The sequence below is a fragment of the Xiphophorus hellerii genome, chromosome 19, assembly GCF_003331165.1.
Source record: "Xiphophorus hellerii strain 12219 chromosome 19, Xiphophorus_hellerii-4.1, whole genome shotgun sequence".
In the NCBI taxonomy this organism is placed as follows: domain Eukaryota; kingdom Metazoa; phylum Chordata; class Actinopteri; order Cyprinodontiformes; family Poeciliidae; genus Xiphophorus; species Xiphophorus hellerii.
The window spans coordinates 26400308-26413436 of NC_045690.1; the positions used below are offsets into that span (position 1 = coordinate 26400308).

General features: G+C 43.3%; 1 protein-coding gene and 1 long non-coding RNA gene across 4 annotated transcripts in view; one reads left to right on the top strand and one right to left on the bottom strand.

Moving 5' to 3' along the window:
- mapkbp1 (mitogen-activated protein kinase binding protein 1) overlaps positions 1-12499 on the top strand; it is a 44146-nt gene extending 31647 nt beyond the window's left edge. For 2 of the 3 annotated variants that reach the window (XM_032547108.1, XM_032547109.1), the window contains 19 exons: positions 396-521; positions 1160-1230; positions 1393-1514; positions 2263-2338; positions 2411-2522; positions 2624-2687; positions 3024-3152; positions 3448-3548; positions 3655-3692; positions 4299-4439; positions 4540-4656; positions 5295-5419; positions 6065-6192; positions 6279-6464; positions 7173-7254; positions 8506-8900; positions 8982-9689; positions 10320-10405; positions 11482-12499. In XM_032547108.1, coding sequence (XP_032402999.1) covers positions 396-521; positions 1160-1230; positions 1393-1514; positions 2263-2338; positions 2411-2522; positions 2624-2687; positions 3024-3152; positions 3448-3548; positions 3655-3692; positions 4299-4439; positions 4540-4656; positions 5295-5419; positions 6065-6192; positions 6279-6464; positions 7173-7254; positions 8506-8900; positions 8982-9689; positions 10320-10405; positions 11482-11721 — 3047 coding nt within the window. In that variant the 3' untranslated portion in view covers positions 11722-12499. Of the gene's footprint in view, positions 1-395; positions 522-1159; positions 1231-1392; positions 1515-2262; positions 2339-2410; positions 2523-2623; positions 2688-3023; positions 3153-3447; positions 3549-3654; positions 3693-4298; positions 4440-4539; positions 4657-5294; positions 5420-6064; positions 6193-6278; positions 6465-7172; positions 7255-8505; positions 8901-8981; positions 9779-10319; positions 10406-11481 lie in introns of all 3 variants that reach the window. The other variant, XR_004336794.1, reaches the window with a different exon arrangement.
- LOC116708946 (uncharacterized) lies at positions 3329-4367 on the bottom strand. Its single transcript, XR_004336795.1, has 2 exons — positions 4254-4367; positions 3329-3542 (listed from the first exon to the last, which is right to left on the bottom strand). It is a non-coding gene; the product is annotated as an uncharacterized LOC116708946 (long non-coding RNA).
- Positions 12500-13129: the final 630 nt, after the last annotated feature.

Consider the following 13129-nt stretch of genomic DNA (forward strand, 5'->3'; position numbering starts at 1 on the left):
CAAACCTGATGCAGCTACTCAGTATGGCAGCTTTTCAATATTTGAACGCAGGATAATGATTACTGTAGAAAATGCAAATATTGAAATTAATGATCCAAAGAATCAGAAATGTGAACTCAATAAAACAACAGCAGACGTGAAATTTGATAACCTCGAATTAACATCAAAGAATCTCAACACTAAGTTCTGCTAAAATTTTGGTACTAAAATCATTCCTACAGAAAAATGTGAAATCAGAAATAAGAGACGTTTCTTGACATACACATAAAAAAGGAATCATATTTATGTCATAAAATTGTATGTGTTTGATTGCATCTGTCGTCCTGTGTGTGTGGGTGGGCGTGGGTGGTGTGTGTGGGTGGGGGTGTTTATGTGTGTGTTTATGTGTGTATCAGGGCTCCAGCTGTTAGCCACTGCCAGTCGGGACCGTCTGATCCACATCCTGGATGCAGCCAGAGAGTACAGCCTGGTACAGACTCTGGATGAACACTCGTCCTCCATCACTGCCGTCAGATTTGCTGGTCAGTTGCTGGAAACTCTGGTTAGGCATGTTCTGCTGCGCACTGCCATTCAGCTGGCTTACAGAAGGCTGCTTTGCCTTTCTTGCGCAGAACATAGAGCAGTTCACCAGGATGGAAAGATTTTCAGATGTTAAGGAACAAAAAATGAACCTTTAGTTGCAGCTCGCTTCACAGCCGGTAGTCGTTAATCTAAAATCAACTGGTTCTACATGTGTAACTTTAAAAAAAAGAGTAGAATAGAAAACGAGTCATATTCTTCACCATAACAGGGTTCCTATAAAGCTTAGAAAAGCCTTGAATTTGTTGTTTTCCAGATCTGGATAATTATGGGAAAAAAGATAAAAGTCCTTTTTTTCTTTGTTTCCTTGTTCCTGTCTTTTTTTTCACTGTTTCTTTCCTTTATTTCTTCATCCCTTTCTTTCTTTTTTATTTCTTAATTGGTCTATTCCTTTATTTCTTCCCTTCTTTCCTATCTTTTCTATAGAAAGATCTGAGATAAATTATTTAATTATAAAAGGGAAGGATGGAAGCTCTAGAATTTGTTCTAAAGCGGATCATACCGTTAGAATCTGACCCTGGCCTGTCTGCCTGTGATCCCTGCTGTGGATTTTAATTTCTCCTCTTCATCATCTCACCAGCCAATGAGGGGAAGGTGTGGATGATCAGCTGTGGAGCTGATAAGAGTGTCTACTTTCGAACAGCTCAGCAGGTAGGAGCCGCATTACTTACCAGAAAAGAATCATGGGATGATGTTGGAAAATAAAAACCAGAAAAGTAAAACTGTTAATATTCCAAAATAAAAGAGTTCATCTCTTTTATTTACTGCCAGATCAGTGATAATCACATGGTTTTCCCTTTCCTTCTTTCTCAGATGGGAGAGGGTTTGGAGTTCACCCGGACGCATCACGTTGTTAGGAAGACCACTCTGTACGACATGGACGTGGAACCAACCAGGAAGTACGCAGCAGTGGGCTGTCAGGACCGCAAAATCAGGTAGATCCCTACGCTGCTATGTTTAGACCTCGGGGCCTAAAACTGTGACGTACATGTTGATGTTTCAGTCTTCACAGGGCAGACATGATGAAGAAAAACCTTCAGATAAGAAACATTCTTTAGTTGGTTTGTTACACACAGTCATTTGACAAAGGGAAGGAAAAGGTAACTTTGTTTTTGTTTTATTGAAGTTGCACTAGGATTTCAGTTGTACAATAGCACTACATAGTGACTCTTGATTAACCAGTGGCTACTAATAGTTGCCATAGTTCAACAGATTCTAGATATTTCAAAATAAATGCATAAAATTAGTGCATTAACACATAATTTTACCTTCTAAAAACCCATCATATGTTGTGAAAAAAAGCCTAAATTCCATCAATAAGCCCAAACCAGTTTTTTCCAGCTCATGTTCAAAAAAGAAGCCTTGTTGTGGAAAAACCTTCTCAATCTGCCAACACTGCCATTCAGTGTTTTCTTTGTTTTCTCTGACTGTGTTACAGCGCCACCGATTGGTCTGGCATACCTACTGCACCATTTTCTGGTGCAGTAGGTATGCAAGCCAGCGCTGCAACCTGGCTTGTGAAAACACATTTGTTCTTAATGGTTTACAAAAATATACTGTGCTCGTCTCTGTGTGTTCAGGGCCTTCATCTGCAGGTATGTGAGCTGATGATGATGATGATGATGATGATGATGATGATGATGATGATGATGATGATGATTTTTTTCTGCTTCATCTCTGCAGAATTTTTAATATCGGAAACGCCAAACAAAAGAAGGTGTATAAAGGTTCTCAGGGCGAGGATGGGACTGTTATTAAGGTAATCAGCTGCTGGTTGCCATGGTGATGTTTTAAAGGAACACTCGGTCATTCCCTTCTTCTTCTTCTTCAGGTACAGATCGACCCATCAGGACTCTACATCGCTACTTCCTGTTCAGACAAGAATGTCTCCATCTTTGACTTCTTTTCTGGAGAATGTGTGGCCACCATGTTTGGTCACTCAGGTCAGTGGAATCTGTGTGTTGTTTCTATGTTACCTTTTTTAATACATGCCTGAAGTCAGAGCCGTTTCTTATAGTGAGTCTGGTTCCTGCTTGTGTTTCAGAGATTGTAACGGGGCTGAAGTTCAGCAGTGACTGCAGACACCTGATCACCGTATCAGGAGACAGGTACCTCTCATATTTATTACTATGAAAATATTTTATATTAAAATATTTACTATGAATTGTTTCTGAACTTTTTTAATATTTTGTCACTTAACCACAAACGTCAATGTAACAATTTTAGGACAGATCAACGCAAACTAGTGCAGAACTCTGAAGAGGAAAGAAAAATGTCACAGAGTGTTCAAAACTTTTCCCACATATAAAAATCTTAAAAGTATGGCCTATGTGTCTGTTTATTCCCCTGATACCCCTAAATGAAATCTAGAGCTCGCCGAGGTGTCTGGTCCTTTACGTTCGCCATCAACACCTGCACTGATCCATTTGTGTTTGTTGATGCAGCTGTATCTTCGTGTGGCGTCTAAACCCAGAGTTGACCATCAGGATGAGGCAGCGGCTCGCTGACCTTCGACCTCCCAGCACCGTTCCTAACTCCCTCAGTGCATCTGAGCAGAAGGCTGCAAAGCCCAGGTAAGACAGGATTTTAGTCTGAGTTTAAAGGAACTCAGTGTTTCAGTTGTTTTGTAGTTTTCTGGAAGTTTGTTCCAGATTTGTGTTGCATAGAAGCTGAATGCTGCTTCTCCATGTTTGGTTCTGGATTAGATCAAACTGACGAGAACCAACAAAGTAAAGAACATTCAGTCAAGTTTGCCTTCAACAGAAACTTTATTTAAAGAAAGTCGTCGATACAATTAAGATTTGATTTGCACGCTTTGAACATGTTGCGGTGTGCTGACGTGTTGTTGTGTGTTGTCTGTCTGAGCAGCGGGGCCACGCCCAGTCCTTGTGTGGTCAACCTGTCGTCTGATAGCGACACAGAGGAGGAGGAGGGAGGGATCACCACAGACGGCCCGGAGGAGGCTGCAGGTCAGACACTGCCGTTATCTTCATGTTAGACTTATCAACACAACCTTTAACCTTAAAGTAGTCAAGAAATCTCATCTTTTTGTATTCATGTGTTTTTCTCTTTTAGAAGTATCTGATGAGATGCACAGCAGAGAGATCACGAATGTAAGTGATTTTTTTTTTTGGTCTAATATCCCATGTTTAGTTACGTCAAATATACAGAGAAACTGGCACCATTTTATGCAGAACATGCCTAAACACAACTAAAACTGATCAAACAAATCATCTAAACATGACTAGTAAGTTCCCATCTCTGGTTTCATTCTGATCTTTGATTTCAATACATTTCCTTTTAAGAGCCGCTGCTTTCAAGATAATTTGCCAGCCTTCCTGCTATGAGCAGTCATTAAGTATTTGTTAGGATCAGAGGTACCACCACAATAAACTGTTGTGAGAGAGTGTCTGTCGTTAAACATGAACAAAATGATGACTCAGTGGATATTTTAAACTGGAGGCAAAGTCAGGCAAAGTAATGGAATTGTTTATTTGTATAGCTTAACATATTTCTAATATTGCATAGAAAAGGCTTTGGTGGTTAAATGAAAAATCTGCAGAATGTAGCAATCATATTTTTGAGTCGGTTGCCAGTCAGAACTGCTGAAAATTGGCAAATTTTTCCAGCTGATTTTTTTTGTCACATCTTCGCCTGTAATGACAACAACTTACAGCAGACTAGAAACTCTGTAAACACCACGTGCTCTGATTCATCAGGAGACGTCCGATGCTCCGCTCCCTCGCCGCCGCTGGTCAAGGAGGACAGCGGGCGCCGACGGTGCCCTGATGGTGAAATCCATGTTAGACCTGAGGCTGCTGGACTCATACTGCCTGGAAGGTCAGGAGGAGCAGGAGGAAGTAAGGCACACACCACATGGCTGAGGGCTTTAGGTTGCAAAGAAAGTCCCTACAAAGTGACTCAATTGTTACGTTTTTACACTTGATCCTGTCCAATTAGGAGAGGGCCTGGGCCTACGCCGACGACTCGATCAGGAGGCAGGATGTGGAGCCGATGATTCATCGGAACAGTGATGAGCTGCAGAGTACAGTTAGTCTTCTAGTCCCCTCTGTGAGGGTGAGAAGCTCTTGATTTTAGCCGAATCCAGTAATGCTTTACCTTGGGGATGTTGGTTTTAGTCATAAAAAAACAGCCAAAATCTAACAGCGTTTGGTGGAGGCAGTGTGATGATGTGGGACAGCATGTCCCTCACTGAAACAAACAAGACTTGTTAACTTTGAGGTATTCTCAATCCAGAGAGATATGAGAATATGATTCTGCAGCCAGCAGCCATCCCATGTCTCCACTCTTAGGGACTAATCTTTATCATCCAGGATTTTTCACCACAGTCTAACTGCACAATTAAAGAGTGAAGAGTACAACTTAATACCAGCATGGTGTCTAGCTTAACTTCTATAGTATGTGACATACAGGAAGTCCAAAGCCAGTTCAGGTTGTCATCCTTGAATAGAACATTTTTATGTTGTTAGATGGTCTGACAGTGGGATTGACACAAAATCCACATTCAGACTCCAAATTCAATCTGGTGTCCCAGATCACCACCTGTTGAAAGGACTAGTTGTTCTAAGTAGCTAATGACTTTACTTTGGTGTTTTGCACTATACATTCTGTAAAATAAAAGCTAGCAGTGAAATGTGAGACAATAATGAGTCTATGTATTTTATCGGTGATGTTTTGTGTTTCTGTCTATTTAGGAAGATGATGAAGTGAAGATCAATCAGAGGCCAGACTACTTTCTGCTGTCCCTTCAAAGCCTCGACAGAGAGGATCCAGTTCTCTTCCCTGACAAATGGGAGGATAGAATAAGCCTGGTGGGAAGGTAACACACTTCATGGTTTATACAGTATTCACACTCTTAAGCATTTTTAGTTTTGAACCAGTATCTGGCGGACAGTAACATATTCTAACATAGCCAACAACCTCTTCATGCAACACAAGCACCTTTATATTGCTCCAGATTTACTGCATGCGTCTCCGCTACGCTCTGCTGCACACTTCACCGGCAGAGTACAGCTGTAACTGACCATCCACACTTAAAGCACGAACATCTGTGCTTCAAAAACTGCCATCAGACTTGTATATGTTTTTTTCCTCTTCATTTCACATGTTTTGACTAATGCAAGTAATCCTCCAAAGTGACATATAGTCTGGAAAATATGGTATTAGAAATAGAACTGAAAAACACGTGCCACATACTGTATGTAATCATCATTTTCGAGCTAGATTCCATGATTGGTTGTCCTTGGATAGCCTTTTGGAAGTTTCATGAATAGTTTTAAAATGATAGCTGACAAACAAAGATTTTTGTTGAATAATTGTTTGTCACCAGCTTTAAGTTTGAAGGAGTTGGCGGTCACTCTTCATCATCAACAGAATGATTCACAGCATTTCCTAAAGTCCAGCACAGTTACTTTTCCACTCTGAGTACAGATCAGCTTCTAAACACCTCCATACAACCTGTCAGTGACTTCCAGGTGAAGGAGGCGTGTCCCTCTGCTCCACATGGCCGGGAGGACAAACCCAGTCCAGACAGCGGCTGCTCCCTCAGATTCAGCTCCGCCTTGTCCAGTCCGGAGAGACCAGCTGCAGACGGTATGGAAAGGCGTCATACGGTGATATCTGGCTGAGATAATTTGTCATCCCTTTGTGATTCTGTTTCCTTCCTTTGATCTCACCAGATACGGAGCGTACAGAACCTCTCAGTGTGGATGGAAACTCCTCAGAGCTGGAGATGGAGGAGGACGAGGACGAGGAAAGACAAGAGAGTCGAGAAGACGGGATGCCTCAGGCAGTCCCTCAGACTCCAGACCAGGAGGCTTTCCTGAAGGAGCACTTTGTTACACTGGCTGAGCTGTCTGCTTCAGGTACAGTATGACACTCTAGAACCAGGGCTTATCTCTAGCTGTGTTTCCATTGACCTTAAATTTGTAAATACTGGAATTATTAAAATAAATGTACTTAATGGAAACACACCTATCTCGAAAAAGAAAACGTATGTCTTTTGATAAAAGGTTTTTGGGCTAGGATGAGTTGGTTTTTCAGCCATATCAAAATAGATTTTGAAAAATTGCAATGGAAACACTTTTTTTTTTGCATCACACGGGTCACGTGATCAACAACCAGACGTTACTACTGGCACAAATAACAAAGAAGGCAACAGGAAGTAGTGGGAGTATCATGGTACTGCATGTTTTGTAATGACTTACTATGTAAACAAACTTATTCACGTGTGATTTTCATTCTTTTAATTGTTATTTAATGGAAACACTGCAAGTGCGAAATTGTATTTTTTCAACATTAGCAGAATGTCAACAAAGTTTTGCACATATTGCACATATGGAAACAGATAATGTGATGTTAGAAACTGTTGAACACAGCGTTCCATGTCCTCCACTTAAAACCTCTTGTTTTCCCATTGTTTCCTTTCACACATTGTTGACCTTCATCCTGCTGTTCCCCACAGTGCTTATGGTGCTGGAATTAATGATGAATTAAGATGTTCCTTTCAACAGTTGTACAACAATCGTGACTTCTGGGTCTCAGTAGGTCCTGTGAAATGTTTCTGTTACCAGGTGATCCAAACAGGACGTGTCACAGCTCCAGTGAGAGTCTCAGCATCTCCTCAAGGTTCCTCTCCCAGAACTTCTGTGGAAGGTAAAACATCTCCGATCATCATCACACGAGACTTACAGAGCCCTCTGAAAGTATTCACACTGCTTAAACTGTCTAACCACCAACTTCATAAGACAGACAGTCAGACAGATTGCTGGACAGATAGAAACTTTATTAATTGTGAAGTAGAAGGAAAAGGATTCCTGGCTTTTAGATTCATTTAGAGTTCATTCACACCATCCCTTTTTAGTCCACTTTAATGAAACTTCAGTCCTTTTGCATAGAAAGAATTTCGTTTGGGAGGTGTGAAGGCGTAATCAAACTCTAATCCATCTACAAACTTTGGCCTCTGTTCGGTTGATGTGAACTCTAGTGTGGTTTGAATGCAAATGTGAATCCCAGCGGATCAGAGACTGCTCCAAAAGCAGAAAGTGGACTATAGCACAAAACATTCTGGGTAAATATAACCAAAACAAGCTCATTAGTCCAGTGCTATTGGGATAAATGGCTCATGGTCTTTTGTCAAAGACAAAAAAGTAATCATTCCAATAGCTAAAATCTGATGCCACTCCATTATTGTTTCCATCTCGAGGAGAAAGCTTTTTTGTTGTTACATTCCATGGTTCTTGGTTCAGCGCCTCCACAGACAAGAGGGGGAACGGGTTTTTCAAAGGTTTTGGTTCATTTGACAGTGCAGTGAAAGTGAACCACACCAGTTAAAGATGTAACAAATGTTGCAATTTTGGTCTGCAATCAAACCTAGTCTACTGAACTACTGAAAAACAAACTTTCACAAGTTTTTTTTTGTGTGTGTGGTTTCGGGGATTGACGGTCTGACGGGACAACTCTCCCACTTCCCCGCTGTCTGACCGTGAAATTTGCTGCGCTCCCACTGAGCATTGTGCTAAAGCTATGAGAGCTTTGGCTGTGGCGCACCGTGTTAAAAAACACACCACACCATCATCCTTCAACTACTTTGTGTTGTGATCTTCTTAATGGTTTGTGCCAGTGGCAACATTGGGTTGTTGATCATGTGACCCGTGTGATGCAAAAAAGTGTTTCTATTGCAATTTTTGCAAAATAAAGCAATTTTGATGTGGCAAAAAATCCTCCTCATCCAAGTGGCAAAGCATTTTTTCAAAAAAACTAAATGAAATTGGTGTGTTTTCATTAAGTGAATTCATTTTTGAAATGTCAAATTATGCAATTATATAGTCGACGGAAACGCAGCAACACACACACACAAAGACACTGATGGATTGCTGTATACTGAACCTTGTCTGTGCTCCTCAGTCGGACTGACTTTCCTCCCCCAATGTGGAGCTCCCATGGAGGGGTGGGAGAGGTGAAGGCCAGGCCCCTGGTCTCTGAAGTCCGGCCCCTGGTAGACGGGATCCAGAGCCGGACACAGGACAGCCAGGAGTCATCGGTCCAGCAGGAGACCTCAAAGACTCACCAGGACCAATCACAGCTTCCTCATGCACACAGTCAGAGTCCGCTCCAGGGGGACGGAGCAGGGACCACCAGCCTTACCAATCCCTCCACCAAGACTCCATCACAGAAGGAGAAGGTCCAAAGCTTGGTCGAACCCAGAGGGAAGCAAGGCCTGGTGGTCCCTTCAGTTGCCTCCCACCTGACCTCGGGGCTCAAGAAGGCCCAGTCAGTCCACAGCCTGCTGATCAGCACAGGTAACCCTCATACCCCCACCAGCAGCAGCCCACCCTTATCCATGCCTCTACAGCTGATCCTCTGTTCTCTTGTTTCATCAGGAGACTCTCTGGACTCCCAGCTGAGCTCTGGTCTGTCCAGAGACGCCCCCCCTCAGCGTCCCACCACTCTCCCCTCGTCCCCTAGAAAGCCCCCACCCACAGCACAGTGGACTCTAAAGGTCAGCTCCAGCTCCCCCCGCTCGCCCCTGCAGGAGAGCGCCACGGCAACGCCGAGGAAGTCTTCCTCTCCCTCTCTGACATCATCGGCGCCTCGCTCCTACATGAGCCCCACTGCCAGCTCCATGGCTAAGATGTCCCGCTCCGTCTCCATTGGCGACAACCTCCACATCTCTGAGCCTGCTGAGGATGTTGCCATGGTGTCCAGCTCAGCAGCATCTCAGCTCAAAGAGACAGCATCCTACCCGCCTCTCGTTGCCGTGGTGCATGCCAACGCCTCTCTGCCCACGCCCCAACATGCTGCCATTGCGCCTGTTGTCGCCTCTTCCTCTTCCTCATTGCCTCTGTCAGCGGGTAGCTATGGTAACCGAGCAAACCCTTCTTCCCGGATCCTCCAGGCTCGCGTCCCAGGCAGCAGCCGGCCACTTCCGGACAAAATCTCCCTGGACTCCTTCTCTCCTTCGTCCAAGCCTGCTGGCTCCGCCTCCTCAGAGCCTTCTCCCCTTGTGTCCGTCTGTCCTGTGGGTCTGCCCCGACAGGAGGACACTCTGACGCGTGCAGGTACCAGTGGAGACGCCATAGACGATCCAGGTTTGGCCTTCCTTCTCATCCTCTTTTTCTTCATCACTTCATCCTGTCATGTTTCTGGCTCCGCCCCTCCTCCTCTCCCTCTGCAACGGGTGAGATGTGTCTCCTGTTGGCCTTTTAGCTGTTTCCCTTTTTTTCTTTCTTCTCTGCTACCTCCCTCCACTTGTATGAGAGTGTATTTCTGTGAAAACATGCAGTCACATGAAAAAATTAGGACACCCTAACACACAGACTGTGTGTTTTCTGACATACTTAGGCATAAATATCTTGTTTAGACCTCAGACATTTACCTTAATGTCTGGAGTATCAAGCACACCCAGTAACTGCAGCACTTGCCCTACCATCGAAAAAGAAGATTTCTAAATGTATGTACTGAAGGTGTTCGCAGTTAATATTGTAGACTTTATTAGACCATTTAAGTTCCGCAGGATAACGTTATGAGCTGTTTCCGTTGCTACGTGGTCGCTCTCCACTGGGTTTATAACTGACGCATTGAACTCAATTTCTCCCACAAATTAATAAAATTGGACATGATTTTTTCCTCTGACTGTAGTTGCTGCTGTGCTGTGTGTTTACTGTCTGTCCATACAACGAAGGTGGAAGTGGGCTAACCTGTTGCTGCTCCTCTTACAGATCAGCCGGTCAGCATGGAGACATGCAAGGCTCTGACCAGTGAACTGCAGAGATGCTTTAAGAGAGCAACACATCTGTACAGGAAGGTGATGATCATATGTTGCTCAGACTGTCTGCTTTCCTCTGCTAATCCTGCTGCTGCTCATTGTCAAGTTACATTAGTTTGTCATCTTAATTCCCTCTACCAAAGCACATCTGCAACCTTCCTGTTATCTGCTGAAAGTCTCTCAAGCACAGTTTGATTTTAAAAAGGTCTTATTGCTCACACTTCTTCTCAAAAAATGATAAAACAACTTTGTCATGCGGCACTCAGCCTTCTTATTATGAACTAAAAGTTTTGCTTTCTATTCCCAAGAATGAATCACAGCCATTTGTTGACATGGTGTAGAAAATAGAGTTTGGCGGTTTACAGAAAATAGCTAAATTGAAGTCTTCTTTTAAAAACAATAATATTGCGCATCAGGAAGAGTGTTGTGAATGTGACCCTTTCTTGCTTTTTACATTGTGTATCTTTAAGTCATCATCAGGGTCGATCAAGCTGAAAATCTCCTGATTTAAGTTACCTTCTCTTCTGATTTTTTGGGGGGCTTGCATCAATAAATCAGCCCTAATATCCTTCATTTTAGATCGGTGATCAGCCGATACGTACATGTGAAGCCGATCTTATCTACATCAGCAGAGGAGTAAAATATCAGCCACTGTCCTCTTCTGCTCTGCAGTGAGAGGTTTGACTGACAGACCGGCCCATCAGGTCGTTGCTGCCAACTCAGCAACTTTCTTGCTACATTTAGTGACATTCAGATTAAAACCAAATCACTATCGGCCAAAATTATAATCAGCAGGTCAGGCTTTTTAAAGTCTGTAATCAGAAGACTGCTGTTGGTGAACCCCTTAACTTTTTTCACTTATAACATGAAAAAAATATCTTATTATAAGTGAAATAATCTGACAGTGGAACTAGTAGTTTCCTTTAATCAATTTTACAGAGTTATTGACTTAAAACAAGCTTCTACATCTTGCTGAAAAGTTACTTGTAATTTTGCTTTGTCTTATTTCAAGGGAACTAAGATATTTGCAGTAGAAACTAGACCATAAATACGTGCTAAGGCTTTGTGTTTTTACAGTGTTCAATACGTTAACGTGTAGATTGTTGTTGTTCCAGGTAAGCGGCTCCTCAGCAGATGACTCCTCCCCCAGCCAGTGTCAGATGTCTCTCCTCCTATCAGAGGCCTTCCAGGCCATGAGGGCGGAGCTGGACTCTCTCCCTCTGGGCTCACCCAGCATGCAGGCACTGGAGGGGGGCCTGGGGGGGGTGGGGGAGGTGAAGACGGCGGCTCTACTTGAGGAGTACTCACTGCTCCTCCTACAGGCCGTCAACAGGAAGATCAACACCTCCACATGAGCTGCTTCCACTTCAAACATTAAACTCAAACTTCTTTTCTCTCCCTACTTTTGAATATCTTACTCTTTTTTGTTTTATTCTTCCTAGTCTGACACTGTTCAGTGAACCTTACAGCTGCAGCCTCACTCACCACTTCACCTCCTCATTCATCCTGCGCTCTTTTTTTCCCTGAACATTCAGCGTGTTTTTGTCACACTGAAAGCACACCGGGGGCCAACGTGGGGCTCAGTTTTTGCACTTGTTTACACGTCGACCAGAGGAGATGGGACCTGAAGGACTCTCTCTTTGTGAATGACAACTCTACCTCCTGATCTCCAGCTGCCCCCAGAAACAGTGTCAAGCTATCTTTTGGACGCATTTTTAGATTGTTGTTTTTGTTTTATTACCAGGACCTTTAAAGTCTGTCTGAAGCTCTTGCAGACGATTGCTTGCTGTAAAGTAGGAGGAAGTGAACACCAGCGATCAAAGAGCAATACTTTGTCCAGACTTGATTGATGTAAATGTTCCTGCATCTGCATGATTCCTGAAGCGATCAAATAACACTTTGTATTTATTGGTGAGCTGTTACACTACTGACTCCGGCCCAATGAGACCGGGGTGTTTTTAGAAGTCTTAAGGTGGAAGTCCTGATCTGAGCCTTAACGCACCTTCGTTCACCTTTTATGGCAAACGCTACGGGGCTTTTTTCGGGTCAGAGCTGGGGAACTCTGTTCACAGACACGTCAGAGTCCTGTTTCCTGTTGTTTTTTGTCACGTTTAATAAAAGTTTCACATTTTACTCATGTCTTCTCTTTCTTTCTATTTTTTTTTAACTCTTAGCTCTTTACTTTGACTGTGCCACAACACAAACACACAGTGCCATCAGAAATCGGGATTGCTCACTTTTTTCACGTTGTTAGATTGCAGACTCATTCTTTCAAACAAACACAAAAAACCAGCTCTACATGTTAAAGTCAAAGCACATCTTCAGAAATGTATAAAATTGGTAAATGGAGTTATCTCATTGATTTCCTTTTTTTAGAACATGAAACCAGTTAAAATATTAAGACAACATCCATCCATCTATTTTCTGTACAACCTTGTCCCTAGTGGGGTCAGGAGGGGTGCTGGTGTCTCCAGCGAACATTTCAGGCAAGAGGCAGGGTTCACCCTGGACAGGTCACCAGGTCACCAGCAGGGCAGCACATGATGAACAACCATTCACACACACCCACACACACACACTTAAGGAGAATTTAGAGAGACCAATTAACCTGGCAGCTATGTTTTTGGACAGTGGGAGGAAGTTGGAGAACCCAGGGAAAACCCACCATGCACAGGGAGAACATGCAAACTCCGTGCAGAAAGACCCCGGGCCGGGAATCGAACCCAGGACCTTCTTGCTAGAAGGCATCAATGCTACCAACTG